This window comes from Parasteatoda tepidariorum, chromosome 1 (assembly GCF_982258835.1).
Source record: "Parasteatoda tepidariorum strain Cologne lab strain chromosome 1, Ptep-v5.0, whole genome shotgun sequence".
Classification (NCBI taxonomy): Eukaryota; Metazoa; Arthropoda; class Arachnida; order Araneae; family Theridiidae; genus Parasteatoda; species Parasteatoda tepidariorum.
The window spans coordinates 71959417-71979001 of record NC_141755.1 but is presented as its reverse complement, the minus strand read 5'-3'; the positions used below and the strand labels follow the sequence as shown (position 1 = coordinate 71979001).

The window sequence follows — 19585 nt, the reverse complement described above, 5'->3', positions numbered from 1 at the left end:
AAATAGTTTTGTTAAGACATTTCTTTTCTTTTTCAGGGTACAAGCAGCCATTTATACTGTGAAATAATTTTAATATTTTAAGTGATTTGTGAAATAATTTTTACAGCATCTATATTTTACTATGTAGATGTTAAAAGTTATTGTTTACTATGTAGATGTTAAAATTACAATATGTTTAATTTAAAACGATAAACTTTTTTGCTGTTACGTTTTAGTATTATATAATCTGTATTTTACTTAAATAGTATGTATGGAAAACAAAATTCCTTATCTTCACAGCATCAAGTTCGATTTTAGGAAAACTGATTAAAAAGAAAAAAAAAGCAATATTTACACTGATATTGTCATAATAAAATAATAGGAGTAACTTCCTTAGATTTCTGATTTAAAAAAGGGTAAGCAAGGTAGAATAAGCTACGATTTAATTTACTTATAGCCTTTGTCCATTAAAGTGTTGCCAAAATATCTATTAGGGCTTGAACAGTTGTCAAATGTGTAAATGAAATATAATTTTTATTAAACAGTAAAGAATAATATACTAATTTCTATAATTTATTGTATTCTTTAATACAATCAATTGTTTCTAAAACAAAACTGTGTCAGTTGAGGCAAACTTAGTCTTCCTGCCTTCAAGGTTGTTGGCGGTGGCAAGAATTTTTCAGCTTTTTCTAGTCAGCTAGTTTCGTTATACAGTCTGAAGGTAGCAACTGAAAAAAAATAAGACATGAACTGTGGTTAATTTTAATATCTTTAAATTAAAAGACAAATAGTTATATTGAAAACATTACGCGAACTAAAGTAGACATAAGCATAACACAAGTACTACTAGCAGCGTTTATACTAATCCCTAGGTTGACAATTCTTTTGCATAGAACCAGAGCAGTTTTTATGTTTTCAGTAAGTTTATAACATATGGAAAACGAGTAAGTTTATAGTAAGAACCTTACGACCCTTTACGTGTAGGTTTATAACACATGGAAAATATTATATTTTATAATATAATAGATGGGAAAAAGTTTTTCTTTGAATAATCTTTAAAAATTATTTTGTCCCCTTTCGATGAGATGATCCGGGTTCCAATCCGAGTATCGGCTGGGATTGGAACCCGGCTAGTCAATACAAATTCCAAAACTAACATGCGCTTACCAGTGCTGATTCAGATAGAGTGAAGTATTTTGTAAAGGTACCGCTAAGTGGTAATGAGTTTGGCTTGGACACAGATGCCTGCTCTTTAACCATTAAAACAAAGTTTCAATTAACAAACCATAATTTTAATTAAAAAGTGAGATTTTTTCTCTTGATTTTTAATATGACAAAATAAATGCAACAGATTGTGTTTATAAATGTAGTCATTCATCAATAAATAAATATTTAATCATTTTTATATTAAAATATTCATTTTTAATCTTATATCAAAATAGATAAGTTAAGCTTAAAAAAAATTTAAAAAAATCTATGTACTCATTGGAATTTTTTTTCAGAAAATTTCTTTATAGAAGATGTGATAATGTCAAAGATACTATAAACATATTATGAGAAAAAAAGCAGTTACCAGTTAACAACTCTACTGCTTTAAATAGACTTTGAAAGGGAAGAATGACACTATGTCAGGAAAAAAACATCTGAATTCATCAGCCCCCTTTTTTCCCCTTCTAATATAACCTCAAGCTTTACATTTTCTACTAATAAAATATAATGTAGATTTTAATTCCATGCTTTTGCAATCAAAAGGTAGAATTTTAATTAACATTATTTGTATTTTTTTTTGTTGTTGAAAGAATTCATGTTTATTAATTACTTTCTACAGCTATGCAAGTATATATTAAGACAGCATTAAATATGTACTTTAATTTGTACCCATTTAATGCTATCCAATCAATCTCAAGACTCAAAAAGATTTTTAAAAATGTAATTTCAAATGTGTTGGAATTTAACACACACCAAGAAAGAAAGTAATTTCAATAACTAAAATTAATTAATGCACTAATTTATTTGAAATAAATTTTAAAACTATGAAAAGAAAACAATAAAAGTATCAAGAATTTAAAGCATTGTTTTTTAACTTTCAAAATCAATGATTTACAAAAAAATCATTTGATTTAAATCATGTATTAAATCATGATTTAAATCAACAAACCCAGATAGCTAGTAGTTGAGAAAAGACGCCATGAAAAACATTACAAAACTATCTTTTGAGTGGCTATCTTTTGAACTTTGAAACATACAATGCTGTAAAACGTAAAAGTATTAGAGTTTAGAATACAAACTATGCCAAATAAAACAGGAAGGACCAGGGTAACTAATTTAAGGAATAACTGATCCATTTAAGTGCAAGATAATGACTCATGAAAAAGTAGTCTTATTACAAATTTTAAAATTCTATGTCTATAAAATTACCCATGATGGCGTTTGTAACAGATGAGAGGCTTTCAAAACACTGTTTCCCTTTTCATTCTAATTTACAATATGTCATCGCCAATTCCAAGATGGTGCTGAAGTAAAAGAGCATAGATAGCCTTTACAGATGGTTTCAAAATAACATATCTGAAAGAATATATATATATATATATATATATATATATATATATATATATATATATATATATATATATATATATATATATATATATATATATATATATATATATATATATATATATATATATATATATATATATATATATATATATATATATATATATATATATATATATATATATATATATATATATATTATTATATATATATATACATATATATATATATATATATATATATATAATGTTTTAATAACCATTACAAAATGTATCTCATATTTTAGCATCAATTAAGTAAAACGGGCATGGGATTGCTGAAGGAAGGAATTATCTAAATTTTTCATTTTTATTATATATTATTTCTTATTTCAGTCACTTTATTTTCTAAAAGAGTTCTTGCATTAGTTCTCTTCTTTGTATATGAGAAACTTCCAAAGCAATGGCCTTCGCATAAATATATTAAACATTGCAGTATCAGATTTTATGTTTACGAATCCAATTATCACGAATTCTATGTATAAATTGTGTGCGGAGAAATACCTATACCATCAAAACACTTATCACAGTCATATCTGACTTAAGAATCACATAAGTTAAAATATGTTGCAAAGTTGGGACATATTCAGTTATGGATTGCTTTTCATTTTGATATGTACAGGATATCTGCAACATTTTAGATTTTCAAATCCCTGACTTTCCATCAATAATTCCAAGAAATTGTTATGATTTACCGAAGTTACTATTTTCTCCGACAAAAACACAACAATAAATTTAAAAAAGCATTATAATAACATTAATTGAAATGATAGGTATAACCAAAGCTGTTATACTCTGAATCCTTGAGGCAGAATTTTTCTGAGCTATCTGCGACAAAATTCTCTAGCACTAATATTTTTCAGCAAGATACTTTTCATAATAATAAACATATATGTTACTAATTTAAAATAACAAAAGACCTGTGCTTTAAAAAAAAATCCATACATTACTTTCTTTAAATTGAACGTGTAATTTTTATTATAACATTACATGTAACATTTTCGCATTTTGTTGGGAGGTGGGGGGACACAGAAATTATTTCCTTCATCTTTCATAACTAATCGTCACAATAAAAAATAAATTGCGAATCATTAAATCTGCAGTAGTACTTAGCGAAAAAAAAAGATTGACGACAAATTCACACGAATCGGTTACCTCAAATGAGTGTTTCGTTTCTTGATTAGGCTGTTGTATCAAAAATATCAGATTTAAAAACTATGGAGAAATCAGTAGCAATAACTGATAAAATTCGACAGAATTAATCACTTAATTCACGTGAAAATCAACATCAATAACTGACGAAAATAAAACAGAAAAAATACATCAATTTACGACACTATCGGCGTATATTGAGCATATCAAAAAGTTATTATTTAATAGCATAATTCAAATATGACTGGTAAATTTCTGTCAAAAAATAAATAAAGGCAATTTTCATCATATTTCAAGTCTTTCAGACACTTTTTTAGTCCAAAAGGAGCAGACAAATTGTTATAGTGCGCAGAACCAATAAAAGTAAACAAGGTCTTCGGGAATATCAGAATTGAATAATGTGATATAATTTAATAGTTAACAAACTTGGACTAAAAAAATAGGACATTAGCGTAATTCTGGCAAATATATATATATACATATCAAAACCCCTTCCGAAATTATTCATTACTTGATTAATGAGCTATTCGATTCGGTAAGTAAGATGTAGACATATAAAATTTTCATGATTCAATTCTTTTGTTTTGTAATTTAAACATTATATATTAATTAAATACATTAAACATAATATTAAATAATTAAACATATATATATATATATATATATATATATATATATATATATATATATATATATATATATATATATATATATATATATATATATATATATATATATATATCTGCAAACTTGTACTGTTGAGAAAAAAACTTCTTACTAGCAGCAACATTAGAGATCTTATTAAATCCTCAGTAGACATATTAAATGAATCTAGTACATACTAAATCTTCAATTTAAAATTTCGAAAAAAAAAACATTTCAATCTATCATGACAAATTAATAATTAAAAAATATGCAAATATGATCTATTTGTCAGCTCGCTTAGCTCTTAAATTTTTAATTAGTTTAAGTATTAAAAAATATTTTTCATCGAACGTACAAGTTGCAGGTGTGAAAATATATAAACTTAAGCATGTTCGAAGGCTTAACACCTCCAAACATACTATAAAATTACGCCACTGTTTGTGAGTATGAGAATTGAATAATGTGATATAATTAAATAGTTAAGCAGCCTGGACATGAAAAAAGAGGAAATCGATGCAATTCTTGCAATATATAATTATATATATTAAAAACAGCACATACCCGCCAAGATCAGAGAATTCGCTCACTTCAACAAGGTGCATTAATTCACTTTAATCTACAGCTGGTTTGAGTTTTCGGGCTCGCCTAATCGAAACAACTTTCATTCCATTTACATTATGAGCTAAGATATAAATCTTAAGAGACGAAATTAGATTTAAATATAAGAAGACAAAAGATAAATACACCGCAGACGTAGCGGACTATGATAAACAGCATCTTAACGGGTTTCGGTTGCGGTTCCGAGTGGTATATCGTTGATTTCAGTATTTAGAGAAAACGATCGATGCCGTGAAAAAAACACAATTACAATATTGATATCAAATATTGTCCGAGTGTTGTTCAGATATCTCTAAATTTATATTTTAAATTTATTTTTTGGAATTATAACAATTTGATGTCATTTTTTGTCTTTGAATTAATTTTGATTTAAGAACACAATAAAGTTTAAAGTGAAAAGTTTTACAAACAGACTTTTAATGTGAAATCGGCGGGAATCGTACAATATCGTACACACAATGTCGATTTTCACCAATATTTACAATGTCGGTCGATGTAGACTAAAGCTGTTACAATATCCCTGTGCTACTTGGGATGTTAGGCTTTCGGACATTGGAGATAGGTAATGTTTGAATTGATTTTTGTCAAATGAACCGTGAGATCTGACTTTATTAATTTAAATAGTGGTTCCATCTATCGTCAGAGGAGAAAAACAGTAAGCCATTTTGAGTCAATCAGATATGTGGTGCTGCCATCTATGAGATAATGAGAGTTCCAGTAGTCCAAGGTCCAGTATGAATGGAATAAACAATGTGGAGCTAACACTAGGGTGCAAACGCCACTCAGACAGGTATGAAATTGATGGACTTGCCTTGTCAGCAATAGTACATGCGTACCTAAGGGGCTTTCTAAGGTGTCCAGAATTAACGAATGAAATTCTGGTTGTTTAACCGTTTTAAATTAAAACAGACGAAAAAAGATTTTTCTCACAATAAACAGTTTGAATATCATCTATTTATGGTTATTTAATTGTTTTGTTTGAATTTGATACAATAAGGATTAAATAAATAAATTAATTTGTTAATTAATAATTTTTTTCGAGAAATTTTTAACAGTGCAGGGTAATGAAAATCTGGTCAGATAATTCCCAGTGACCCAATTCACTCTTAGTGACTATTTTCACCAGAAGATTTATTCACTCAATCTTTCTTTTTCCTATCTTATCGAAATAAAATAAAAAATTGGGTGAGATGTCTGTTGAATAAATTGCATGGCCAAAAGATTAGATATCAAATTTAGATAATTAAATTATTGTGTTTATTGATTTCTCAATACATCTGGAAAACTGTCAAAAGGAAAATAAACATCTTTATACGAATACGTTCTAATAAATGCTACGATTGAAAGCAGAAGAAATAGATCATAATTAAATAATTTATTTATTTTTAAATGGATAAAATTGTCACGATGATGAAATTTATGTTATCATTTAAAGGCGTGTGCATAGTAATAGTATCTTTGTGTGTTTGGGTTTTGTTTCAACAATTTCGAAAAAGAAGGAAATACATAAAAATTCTTCCATCTCAAGTTATAGGACTGATACAAGTTTTAGGCTTGCGAAAATATCCAGAGATTAAGTTGCCTCCAACAGCAGGTAAGTAACATCTAAGTTATCATGTTGTTTAATTGTTTTGGAACAGATATTTGAGAAAGGTTATGTTTACATATATCTGTGTGTGCATATATGTAAGAGTACATACATAGTCTTACGAGAAAGTCACAGAAAACTGAGCTGTTCCAACTTTTAACAGAAACAGAATAGTTACCATCCTTGTTAACTAGCAAATGAGACACACTTCAGTACTGCAGTAAGAAAGCACTAATAGAAAACCCCTCTATTTACGCTTTTACCTCAATTTGCGCAGTTGGTTTAGAATTTTGGAATCTGGAAATCTTGTTACGAAAATATTTTAAATCATTCTTGAAGAATCTCTCGTTCATGTAAGTTCATTTGAATTCGCTACTCGCTTTATAGATTTCATTTCATGTTTTATTCTGTTTTTTCTTTATTTTATTTTCTGTTTTTACGTGATATTTTTACTTATTGTGTTCTATTTTATTTGTAGTAATTTTTTTGTAAAAAATTTTTTGAGTGCTCTTCACACTTTTGTATTGATATATTTTGCTTTGGCTATATTGATACAATTTTAGAAAGCACTCCTTTTTGCGGATACAATCGTGTGAGCTGATGATAGGATTATGTCTTTTACTTTCCAGATTTTTATTAATTTTTTCCCTTTTTTTCGGATATTCTCTTCTTTTTTTTCCGGTTTTTTGTTATTTTTATTACTATTTTTCCTTTTCCCCCTTTTTTCATTCTTCTGTAATTTTTTCCATGTTTTGTCTGCATTTTGAATTTTATGTATATATATATATATATATATATATATATATATATATATATATATATATATATATATATATATATATATATATATATATATATATATATATATATATATATATATATATATATATATATATATATATATATATAAATAAATAAATACAAGAAAACACGAAGAAAGTTAAGAAAACAATAAGTTACATTTATTGCGCTTTAGCTGCAAGTGAACAGAACTCATTAGATAAGTTCAAAATGAAAAATAAAGCAAAGAAAAATAATAGACATATGAAAAAAAGGAGGGGGGGGAAATAATAAGTAAAAAAATAACAAACAACAGTTTATTTTAAAAAAAATGAAATGTTAATTAAAAAACCGGAAAAAAAGATATAATCTTTTCTTCAGCCCACACGATTATATCCGCAAAACAGAGTGCTTTCTGGTATTGTATCAATAAAGCCAAAGCCAAATATATTAATACAATAGTGTGAGGAGCACTCAAAAAATATTTTTATAAAAATAACAACAAATAAAATAGATCACAAAAAGTAAAAATAACATGTAAAAACAGATAATAAAATAAAAGAAAAAGAAAAAAACATTAAAAAGGGGGGACTATAAAGCGAGCAGCAAAATCAGATCAACTTACATGGACGGATATTTTTCAAGAATGATAAAAAATGTTTTCGCAGAAAGATTGCCAGATTACAAAATATGAAAAAAAAAGATGAAAACAAAAGCGCAAATTGAGTGTAACAAGAGGGTTTTAAAGTGTCGTTCTTACTGCACTGCTGAAGTGATCTGTTATTCTGAGTTTTGATTTGTTAGTTACCAAGGATGGGCCCGAAATGGATGTGCGCAAGGTAATATTATACTGGATAATTTTAAAAATTGATCATATATAGTTTTAGAAGATAGATTTTTATTTAAGAAAAAATATAAAATAGAAAAGAGAAGCATAAATTGCCTGTTTTGCAGATAATTTTAGTCGCGGATTTGCACGATATGGATTAGCACATAGAAAAATTATTTAAATTATCAAAGAAAAATTTTTTTTCAATAGATAATTTTGACACGGATTTGCCCGAAATGGATTTGCACATGGAAAAATTAACAATGAAAAAATTTTAGTAGATAATTTTAGCCACGGATTTGCCCGAAATGGACTGGCACATGGAAAATTGTATAAATAAATAAAGAAATTTTTAGCAAACAATTTTATCCACGGATTTGCCCGAAATGGATTTGCACATGGAGAAACTGCATAGATTAACAAAGGAAATTATTTAGTAAAGGGATTTTTAGTAAATAATTCTAACCACGGATTTGCCCGAAATGGATTTGCACATGGAAAAATTATACAAATTAACAAAGAAATTATTTAGAAAATAATTTTGGCAATGGATTTACCTAAAATGGATTTGCACATGGGAAATCATAAAAATTAACAAAAAAATTTTTTTAGTAAATCCACAAAAATATACGATTAATTCAATGATTTTATATAAAAGTTTATTACATTAGTTGGGAATCCGTTGTTTTTTTATCAGATTTTGAAAGAGTTTATCGATTTGTTTTTTGGATAAATAAATATTACTACATATTCTTTTAATTCTGTTCATTTCATTAAAAGTGGTATTTAGATAGATGCTCTTAGAAACATTAGAATTCCAAGTAACTAGTTTATTAATATTAAAATTAAAATCATTTCATTTATGGTATAAATCAACAAAGCAGATATTTTCAACTTCCATAATACCCAAATCCAAAAAATTGAAATAAATATTATCATCATTATTACGAAGTAAGATTAATTCCTCAGGGTAAATATCACTCAATAAAACAGTAAAATCTAGGAAATTAAAGATAATTAAGTTATCAGTATATCTAAAAACAAATTTAATGCTAAGAGTAAAATTTTTTTCATAATAATGCAAAAATAAGTTAGCTAAGAGAGATGAATAATTAGATCCCTGTGGTATTCCATTAATTTGAAGAAAAATATCCCTTCCATTGTAAAGATAATTACTAAAAAGACAAAAATTAATCAGAATTTCCCAATAATCAAAATTGCAACAAAGGATATTTTTAAAATCATGGTGATAATTCAAAAGGACATCTTTTAGTTTAGAAAGGGGAATGCTATTGAAAAGATCCTGGAAATCAAAAGTCGCAATAGAATTAATTTTATTATGTTTAATGAAATCTAAAATCGGTTGATTATTAGTGATAATCCAAGAGAAACCTTCTTTAGTAATATAGTTAATAATCTTATTTAAGTAGTTAGAGAAAATGGTGCCAGGTTTAGTTAAATAAGTATTAGACCCACATGTGATAGTTCTAAATTTTACTGGAATTCTATGAAATTTAGGACTGATAATTAAGTAAGGAAATTGTATATTGCTAATTTTAATTTTTAATCTCTTGTAAAAAGCTAAAATTTTTTTAATGACAATATTATTATTGAAATTACTAAGTTCAAAATTTTTACTATTTTTTAATTCCGTATTTAAAAGTTCAGCATAGAATTTTTTACAGAATATAGCATAATTATTGTTAGCTTTGTGTATGGGAGTAATAACAAAATTTTTTTGTAGTTGCTTAATTGATTGAACAATATTAGAAAAATTTGTTGAATTGTTATTCTTATTTAAATTATCCTTATTATTGAAAATAAAGTTTTTAAAGTAATAATAAACTCCCCATTTCCATTCTGTTAGCATACCTAAAGGTAAAGAGAATCTATTTGATATCTTTAAACAAAAGCTATTGAGATCATTAAGAAAGTATTTTTGAATCTTATTGATTGATATATGGTAAATGGGTCTAAACTTTGTGCCTTTTATCATTAAATTCCTAAGTTCCAAGTTTTCTATAATAGTTAAATTACCAGTAATAATATTGTTTATGATGTTTATCAACAAAATCAAAATATTTATCCTCCTCACAGTGACATTCATAATCGGATATATTACTACTCCCTAAATTTTTACTTATATCACAATAGTTAAATATGGTTCTACCAAGAGATTTGTTATATTTAAAACTTTTAATTATGTTAAAATCTTTTAATGGAAATAAAGCTTTAAAATTTTCAAAAACGTTGTGAAATTTGATCTTATCGAAAATAGGATTTTGAAAGTTAATAACGAAATATAAATTATCTAAACTTTTCTTTTTATTAGGGAAAAGTTTGCTTATTTTGGCTTTTATAAGATCGAAACAAAGAATTTTGAAATGTAAATTAATGAAAGAAAAGTTAATAATAAGATCGCAGAACTTATATATTTCATAATTCTTAAGGGAGAAGACAAAATCTTAAATTGGTTTAATGCTATATTGTTTATTAAAGTCTTTTTCCATATTAGAAAGAAATTTTATATTTAATTTGTCACTATTTGCAACGATTTATATAAAATCATTGAATTAATCGTATATTTTGGTGGATATATTTACTAAACATTTTTTTTTGTTAATTTTTATGATTTTCCCATGTGCAAATCCATTTCAGGTAAACCCATTGCCAAAATTATTTACTAAATAATTTCCTTGTTAATTTGTATAATTTTTCCATGTGCAAATCCATTTCGGGCAAATCCGGGGTTAGAATTATTTACTAAAAATTCCTTTACTAAATAATTTCCTTTGTTAATCTATACAGTTTTTCCATGTGCAAATCCATTTCGGGCAAATCCGTGGATAAAATTGTTTGCTAAAAATTTCTTTATTAATTTATACAATTTTCCATGTGCCAGTCCATTTCGGGCAAATCCGTGGCTAAAATTATCTACTAAAATTTTTTCATTGTTAATTTTTCCATGTGCAAATCCATTTCGGGCAAATCCGTGTTAAAATTATCTATTGAAAAAAAAATTTTCTTTGATAATTTAAATAATTTTTCTATGTGCTAATCCATATCGTGCAAATCCGCGACTAAAATTATCTGCAAAACAGGCAATTTATGCTTCTCTTTTCTATTTTATATTTTTTCTTAAATAAACATCTATCTTCTAAAACTATATATGATCAATTTTTAAAATTATCCAGTATAATATTACCTTGCGCACATCCATTTCGGGCCCATCCTTGGTAACTAACAAATCAAAACTCAGAATAACAGATCACTTCAGCAGTGCAGTAAGAACGACACTTTAAAACCCTCTTGTTACACTCAATTTGCGCTTTTGTTTTCATCTTTTTTTTTCATATTTTGTAATCTGGCAATCTTTCTGCGAAAACATTTTTTATCATTCTTGAAAAATATCCGTCCATGTAAGTTGATCTGATTTTGCTGCTCGCTTTATAGTCCCCCCTTTTTAATGTTTTTTTCTTTTTCTTTTATTTTATTATCTGTTTTTACATGTTATTTTTACTTTTTGTGATCTATTTTATTTGTTGTTATTTTTATAAAAATATTTTTTGAGTGCTCCTCACACTATTGTATTAATATATTTGGCTTTGGCTTTATTGATACAATACCAGAAAGCACTCTGTTTTGCGGATATAATCGTGTGGGCTGAAGAAAAGATTATATCTTTTTTTCCGGTTTTTTAATTAACATTTCATTTTTTTTAAAATAAACTGTTGTTTGTTATTTTTTTACTTATTATTTCCCCCCCCCTCCTTTTTTTCATATGTCTATTATTTTTCTTTGCTTTATTCTTCATTTTGAACTTATCTAATGAGTTCTGTTTACTTGCAGCTAAAGCGCAATAAATGAAACTTATTGTTTTTCTTAACTTTCTTCGTGTTTTCTTGTATTTATTTATTTATTATATGTATATATATATATATATATATATATATATATATATATATATATATATATATATATATATATATATATATATATATATATATATATATATATATATATATATATATATATATATATATATATATATATATATATATATATATATATATATATATTCGATAATGCAGCTTTTACAGTTAAAGGCAACAGTTTCGAGAGCTAAATACCAGACATAATTTGAATTTTATTTTTTTGCATCAGCTTTACTGATTTTACGATCAATATATTTATCATATATATATCATATATATTTATCATATATCATTTCACGATCATATATATTTATATAATTTATCAATTGACTCATGAATAATAAATCACGATAAGATGCTTTAATAGCTTCCGATAATAATACACTCCAGCAATAAAAATTACACAATCTTCTTAATGACTTCTTCTCTTTGTTCCTTGCCTTGAAAAGTTTTTTGTTATTGCCAGGTTATTTATCTTTTTAACACCTAAGAGAGCTGGAAGCAATTCACTGCACCAATCTCAGGCATCAGCGATGAATGGTAGTCAATTTATGTAGAATCACGTGCCTTTGCGATTTAAAAAAAACGAAAATACGAAGTTGTAATATAACTTCTTAAATATTTATCTTATCGATTTTTATTTTATATGATTCAATTCAGCATGAAATACATTCCATCGGAATATGAAACCTTACATGCTCATGTTGCCTCTAGATACCAATATAAAATTTGTACATAAATAGGAGAAAAAAAATACTTTTTATACATAAACACTCTTGTAATTTTTGATTTTTCTGTTCTATTTACTCGTATTTAGGCTCGTTCAATTCTGCGTGAAAAAATATGTAGTTTGCATGAGCAGGGACAAATACCAATGGTACTTTTTGTATAGAAATTACTTACAATTTCTAAACTGTTAATCTCATGAACTGTGGTGGCACAGGAGATGGAGCATCCGCCTCAGTGAGGTGAACCGGGTTCCTATCCCACGATGGCTGGTCGATACGAATTCAGCTCCCGGCTCTCACTAACCATAGTGCAGACGTAAAATATCATCTCGGATCAAGGGCGGAGCCCCCTAGACGTCAGACTAACCAAGGGAGTTTTTCGTGGTTTATCTCTCTGTGTAATGCAAATGCGGTTTAGTTCCATAAGAAAGTCCTGCACGAAAGTAAAATCTCTCCCAATACTTGATACTGGAATTTCCTTGTTTTCTGGATTGGGTTCAAAATTACAAGGCTACGGAGTTGAACATTGGTAGTCGTAAACACAAAAATTGAGACGTTTGCTCAACGACGGTAATAAAATAAGATAAAATCCGATTGGCTTCATTCAAGAAAGCGTAAAAAAATACATAGGAAACAATGTTTCACTTGCCTGGCTCTTTCCTCCTCAAACCACTACCATTTCCTTCCAAAAAGTGGAAAGTGCGCAGAGAAGAGTAGAGGTGTTTTTAAGCATCAATTCTAACAATATAACATAGATTTTTAGAAAGAAAAAAAAACTTTTCTTTTAATATCCCCCCCCCCCCCAAAAAAAAAGTCTGTTTTTATAAGGCAGTACGTGACATTTTGAAAAGTTACCCTGGAAAATGTTTATTTTGGTCTTGTTTATTCTACGACATTAATTTATTTCTCCAAGTCTTTTAATATCGAAGATCTCTGTGGTTGAAATATTCAAGTGACAATCTCCGAGTGATTTTAGAGCGGAAGAGTTCATATGGAACTATATTTATACAGAAATAAATTATCGACAAGCAATCTTAGTCAATTAAAATGCCAAGTATGCGAATAAGTAGATTTCACAAAATCAAATATTTATGCGCTCACTACAAAGACATAGTTGTTGTTGTAGTTCATTTACGTCACACTAGAGCTGCACAATGGGCTATTGGCGACGGTCTGGGAAACATCCCTGAGGATTATCCGAAGACATGCCATCACAATTTTGATTCTCTGCAGAGGGGATGGCACCTCCGTTTCGGTAGCCCGACGACCTGCACGTGAAGTCGAGCACTTTACTGTAGAACAGTTTAACGAGGACCAATACCGAACACCCTCGGTTCCTACGCAGACTGTTTCAAGTGGTCACCCACCCGCACTCTGACCACAGCCATACAAAGGCATAGATAGATATCGTTGATCACATCTTAGACTAATTTTACGATCGATTGCTGTATGGTGACAGGATCATAAAAACCTCAAACTCAAAAAGCGTTCTCTTTTCCCTGTCCTCTTTATTAGCTTGATCTCTATTCAAAAGATTTTAAATCGTTAAATTTGAGATTATCACCTTCAATATTTGGTAAAATCTTTCTGAATGCCATCTGCTTACTAGTTTATTTAAAAAATAGCGAATCGTTAAATTCGAGATTATATCCCTGAATATTTAGTAGAACTTTTTTTAGTGCCACCTCTCTACTAGTTTATTCTCTATAAAAGATCGAATCCCAACCCATTTTGACCTAGCGTCATAGGAATTGTGAGAATTCTTCTGATTTGAAAAAAAAAACTATTTCAACATCAAGCAAATGTTTCTTATTATTTTCAAAAACCAAGTAATAGCTAACGGAAGAAAATATAGTCATTTACTTAAAATAAAATAATCACTTTTTATAGGAGCTTTTTTGTGCCATGGTATTTAAAAAAAACAGGTTTCAATCGGAAATTATCTCCTTGAAAAGTTAGAAAATTCTTCTTTAATGCCATTTAACGCCAAAACGGAATTTTAAATATTTCGAACTGAAAAAAGAATATTCTATTCAGATTAAAAGCATTATGCAGTTATAACTTAAGATAAGTAAACAATAGGGTTCAAAAACCGTGAATATTTTTAATGAAAATTAATTTAATTATTATCACGATGATATCTAACTTATTAACTTATTTCTTTTCAGTGGTATGGCTGTTCACAACGGCAATGTTTCATTTATTCAAAAAAGAAACATTATTTGCTGTTTGGCTTGGGTTTACACCTTTCATAAATCTGAACAAACCAGAAGCTGTTGAGGTAATGCTTACAGTTGCAGGGAGGTATGAATTTGTGAAATATCTATTGAAATGAAACAAAGCTAGAATTTCAAAGCTTTGTCTAAATCAAGAGATGGGTAAAAATTTCGAGCCATTGTGTTTGCGAGCTTAAGCCTTGCACTTTTAATTTATTAAATTGTAAGAAAAATTTAACTGCTGAATATGTTTGTTTGGCCCATTCGTTAAGGCATTTGCCTTCCACCTGTTTAGTTCTAGGTTCTATCATACCTGGTTATAGTTTACCTAATTATCTTTTTTTAACTAAAGTTGGTTTTAATATAAAATTTTTAAAAAAATATTTTTTAAATAAATTTATACGGTTGGTTTTATTTCAATAACAATTTCACGGAATAATACTCTTTTCGTTAAAGATCTAATAGGCAATTTATGCCTAAGATTAAGATTAAACTATGCTTTCTGGAAGGAAGAAATTGCGTATGATTTCTGATCGATTGCGAAACATTTTAAATGATAAGATCACTTCCTCGAGAAACTTTTCTAGATTTTGATTAAAAAAAAATTTCTTTTATTTAAATGTGACTATTTTTACTTCATTGATGTCAATTTCGCATCGCATTCAAATCTGGCATAATAGATTTGTCTACAACGCTTCGGCGATGATCTTAAAGCCCGTAAAATGATTTCGTGGGGGATTTTCTTCACCTCTTCTCTAATAGCTCTTTGAAGGCCTCTCAATGTAGAAATTCTTCGCTTATTCAGTTTGTTTTTCAGATGTCCCCATAAGAAATACTGGCACGGTGCAGCATCAGGACTGTTTGGAATCCATTGCTCTGGTCTCAGGAATTGCACTTGCTGATCTGCTATGAATTTCTGGGTGACCTTAGATGCATGCGATGGATTCCTGATGGAATACAGCATCACCATTAGGGTACAATCTGCAGTATAATCCTTAAGAAAGGGCTTTAATATCTCAGAATATATTTTGGTCCCAGGTTTCACAAACCGAGATTTGGTCACACCATGGGTGGATATGCCCATCCAAACCATTACGCCTTTGGGATGAGGCACCATGGTTGATGGTGTCAAGTCTCGCCTGTTCTGCCTACTGCTAAGATATTGAACTTTAGATTTAGCATTAGTATCAGATAGATAGATCCAAGCTTCATCAGTTGTAATGAACTTTAATCATCTGTCCTTACGGAGAAGCTTGTAGAGGGACCATGAACGTTGCCTCCTAATCTGCACCCATCTCTCACTTAAATGATGACATTTAGGTTCTTTATGGCATTTTTTCTTCAACTTTTGTTTTAGTTGATAGCTTACAACTTTCTGACTCACGTTAAGAGCTCTAGTCATGCTTGCCTGTGTTGGTGGATCTGGTTTTGATGTCATCTTATTAAGCTTCTGCAAATCTGATTTTTTTCAATTTGTTTGGCCGTCCACTTCTTTTTGGTTTTGCATTATTTTACATCGATCCGAGTTTTGAATTCTTGATGCGACTGACATGGCTGAGTGAAATCACAATACATTTCTTTTTTAAATTGGTTAGTATAATCTTGTGGCTCCATCGAAGTTCTAAAAATGCTTGTACTTGACCAATTAGCTTTTTGTCAAATTTCTTCAAAGACATTTTTGCGATTTTATGAAATAGTATTGCAATTGAAAGTCTAATAGCAGAGCTTTAGATCAGTATGCTATATATGTGAAAAGGTTTTAAAACTTTAGTGGTAGATAACCACAAAAGTGATCCCTATACTTTTTTGTTACCCTGTAGTTAATGTACGTCGCACTAGAGATGCACAATGGGCTATTGGCGACGGTCTGGGAAACATCCTTGAGGATGATCCGAAGACAAGGCATCACAATTTTGATCCTCTGCAGAGAGGATGGCTCCCCTGCTTCGGCAGCCCGACGACCTGCACACGAAGTAGTGCACTTTACGGTAGAACAGTTTAACGAGGACCCATACAGCGCACCCTCGCTCCCTACGCAGACTGATCCAAGTGGTCACCCACCCGCACACTGACCGCAGCCTGTGATGCTTGATTTCGGTGATCTGCTGGGAGCCGTGTCTTTACGATCAGTTCACTGCGGGATTTTTGCAGGTGTGAAAAAAAAGACATGTTGACCAACTTTAACTGTATCTGGTGTAACTTAACTGTATCTGGTTAACTCTGCTGTAACGGTGTAACCTAACTAATGTTACCACCAGCTGCAATTCTTAATTTTTCCCCATACCTCTCATCAGGAGATATTTTATATAGAGTTTTTCTAGACTAGTAGGACAATTCAGAACAATTTGATAGCGACTATAGCGAGCCCTTTCCGAAATTTTGACATGCGGACACATAGCCCATTTCGAAGGATCGTAGAAGTGGAGTTAAATATTTTGCAATATAATTCAGCCAAAAAAAAGTGTGTGAAGTTTTATTTTTCGAAGAGTTTTGAATGAATAAAATAAGCTCAAGATCATTCAGGTCAATACATAAACTATCCGACTTTCGTCAAACAGCGGAAATATTTTCATAGCTTCATTAAAAAGTCTCTAAAACTACAAAAACAATTGTTTCTATTAAATTAAAATTAAACGCTTTTTGAAACAATGTACACGCTTTATTTAATTCATTAACTACCTTTACAGACTGATTTTATTTACTGTGGAATTTATTTTTTATTACTATTATTAGTTTATGATTTTCAATGTTATGATATTAATTATAAATAATAAATTTCTTTTTTAAAATGTTAAAATCGTAGGAAGTTTTAAGTGGAACAAAAGCGAATGAAAAGTCTTGGATTTATGATTTTGTGCATTGCTGGTTAGGAACAGGTCTTTTAACTAGGTAACTGTCTAGTATATTAATATTATATACAGGGTAACAAAAAAATATAGGGATCATTTTTGAATGTTTTTATTTTCAAAATTTATTACATAAATTCAGCGATGCTACTCAATATGTCGACCTCATGCATAATAGATTTGTCTACAATGCTGCGCCATGATTTTAAAGCCCGCAGAATGATTTCCTGGGGTTTTTTCTTCACCTCTTCTCTAATAGCTCTTTAAAGGCCTCTCAATGTAAAAATTCTTCGCTTATTCAGTTTGTTTTTCAGATGTCCCCATAGGAAATAGTCGAATGGTGCAGCATCAGGACTGTTTGGAATCCATTGTTCTGGTCTGAGGAATTGCACTTGTTGATCTGTTAGGAATTTCTGGTTGACCTTAGATGCATGCGATGGGGCAGAGTCCTGATGGAACACAACATTACCATTAGGGCACAATCTGCAGTAATCATCCTTAAGAAAGGGCTTTAATATCTTCTGTATGTAATACTCAGAATTTATTTTGCCCCCAGGTTTCACAAACCAAGGTTTGGTCACACCATAGGCGGATATACCCATCCAAACCATTACGCCTTTGGGATGAGGCACCGTGGCTGATGGTGTCAAGTCTCGCTTGTTCTACCCACGACTAAGATATTGAACTTTAGATTTAGCATTGGTATCAGATAGATGGATCCAAGCTTCATCAGTTGTAATGAACTTTCGCCATCTGTCCTTACGGAGAAGCTTGTAGAGGGGCTATAAGCGATGCCTCCTAATCTGCACCGATCTCCCACTTAAATGATGATATTTAGGTTTTTTATGGCCTCTTTTCTTCAACTTTTGCTTTAGTTGATAGCTTACAACTTGCTGGCTCACGTTAAGAGCTTTAGTCATGCTTGCCTGTGTTGGTGGATCCGGTTTTGATGTCATCTCATCAAGCTTCTGCAAATCTGATTTCTTTGCTTGGCCGTCCACTTCTTTTTGGTTTTGCATTACTTTGCATCGATCCGAGTTTTGAATTCTTGATGCGACTGATATGGCTGAGTGAAATTGTAATACCTTTCTTTTTAAAATGGGTTTGTATAATCTTGTGGGTCCATCGAAGTTCTAAAAATGCTTGTACTTTGCCAATTAGCTTTTTGTCAAATTTCTTCAAAGGCATTTTTGTGATTTTATGAAATAGTATTGCAATTGAAAGTCTAATAGCAGAGCTTTAGATCAGTATGCTATATATGTAAAAAGGTTTCAAAACTTTAGTGGTAGATAACCACAAAAGTGATCCTTATACTTTTTTGTTACCTTGTATTTATAACTTCTCATATTAATATAACCCATGCGGAGAGTTCTCGGAAAACCTCCCTGAATATATAACTAACAATATTTGTAAAATATGAATACATAGTAACCCATATAATAAAAATTATTACAACAGAATTGATAATTAAGTGAATTTTTCTACACTTTTTCTATAAAGGAAAAAAAAAATAAATGGCAATTTGAGTTAAGCAAGTTTTAATGCTCCGAGGAATAATTTCTTCAAGGAAAATATTATCTTCACTTATTTAAGGATGCGAATTTCGCCAAAAGCAATACTATTAATGCGGCATTCAAACCATGCATATTATATTGTTAAAAACAAGTATTAAAAA

General features: G+C 29.3%; 1 protein-coding gene across 3 annotated transcripts in view; it reads left to right on the top strand.

The window, feature by feature from the left end:
- Nucleotides 1–6226: 6226 nt before the first annotated feature.
- LOC107443469 (cytochrome P450 4V2) overlaps nt 6227–19585 on the top strand; it is a 29968-nt gene continuing 16609 nt past the window's right edge. Inside the window, exons 1-3 of one of the 3 annotated variants that reach the window (XM_043039900.3) lie at nt 6227–6582; nt 15017–15129; nt 17868–17953. In XM_043039900.3, coding sequence (XP_042895834.2) covers nt 6378–6582; nt 15017–15129; nt 17868–17953 — 404 coding nt within the window. In that variant the 5' untranslated portion in view covers nt 6227–6377. Of the gene's footprint in view, nt 6583–6904; nt 6930–15016; nt 15153–17867; nt 17954–19585 lie in introns of those variants that run through there. The other 2 variants (XM_071179647.2, XM_043039901.3) reach the window with 2 other exon arrangements.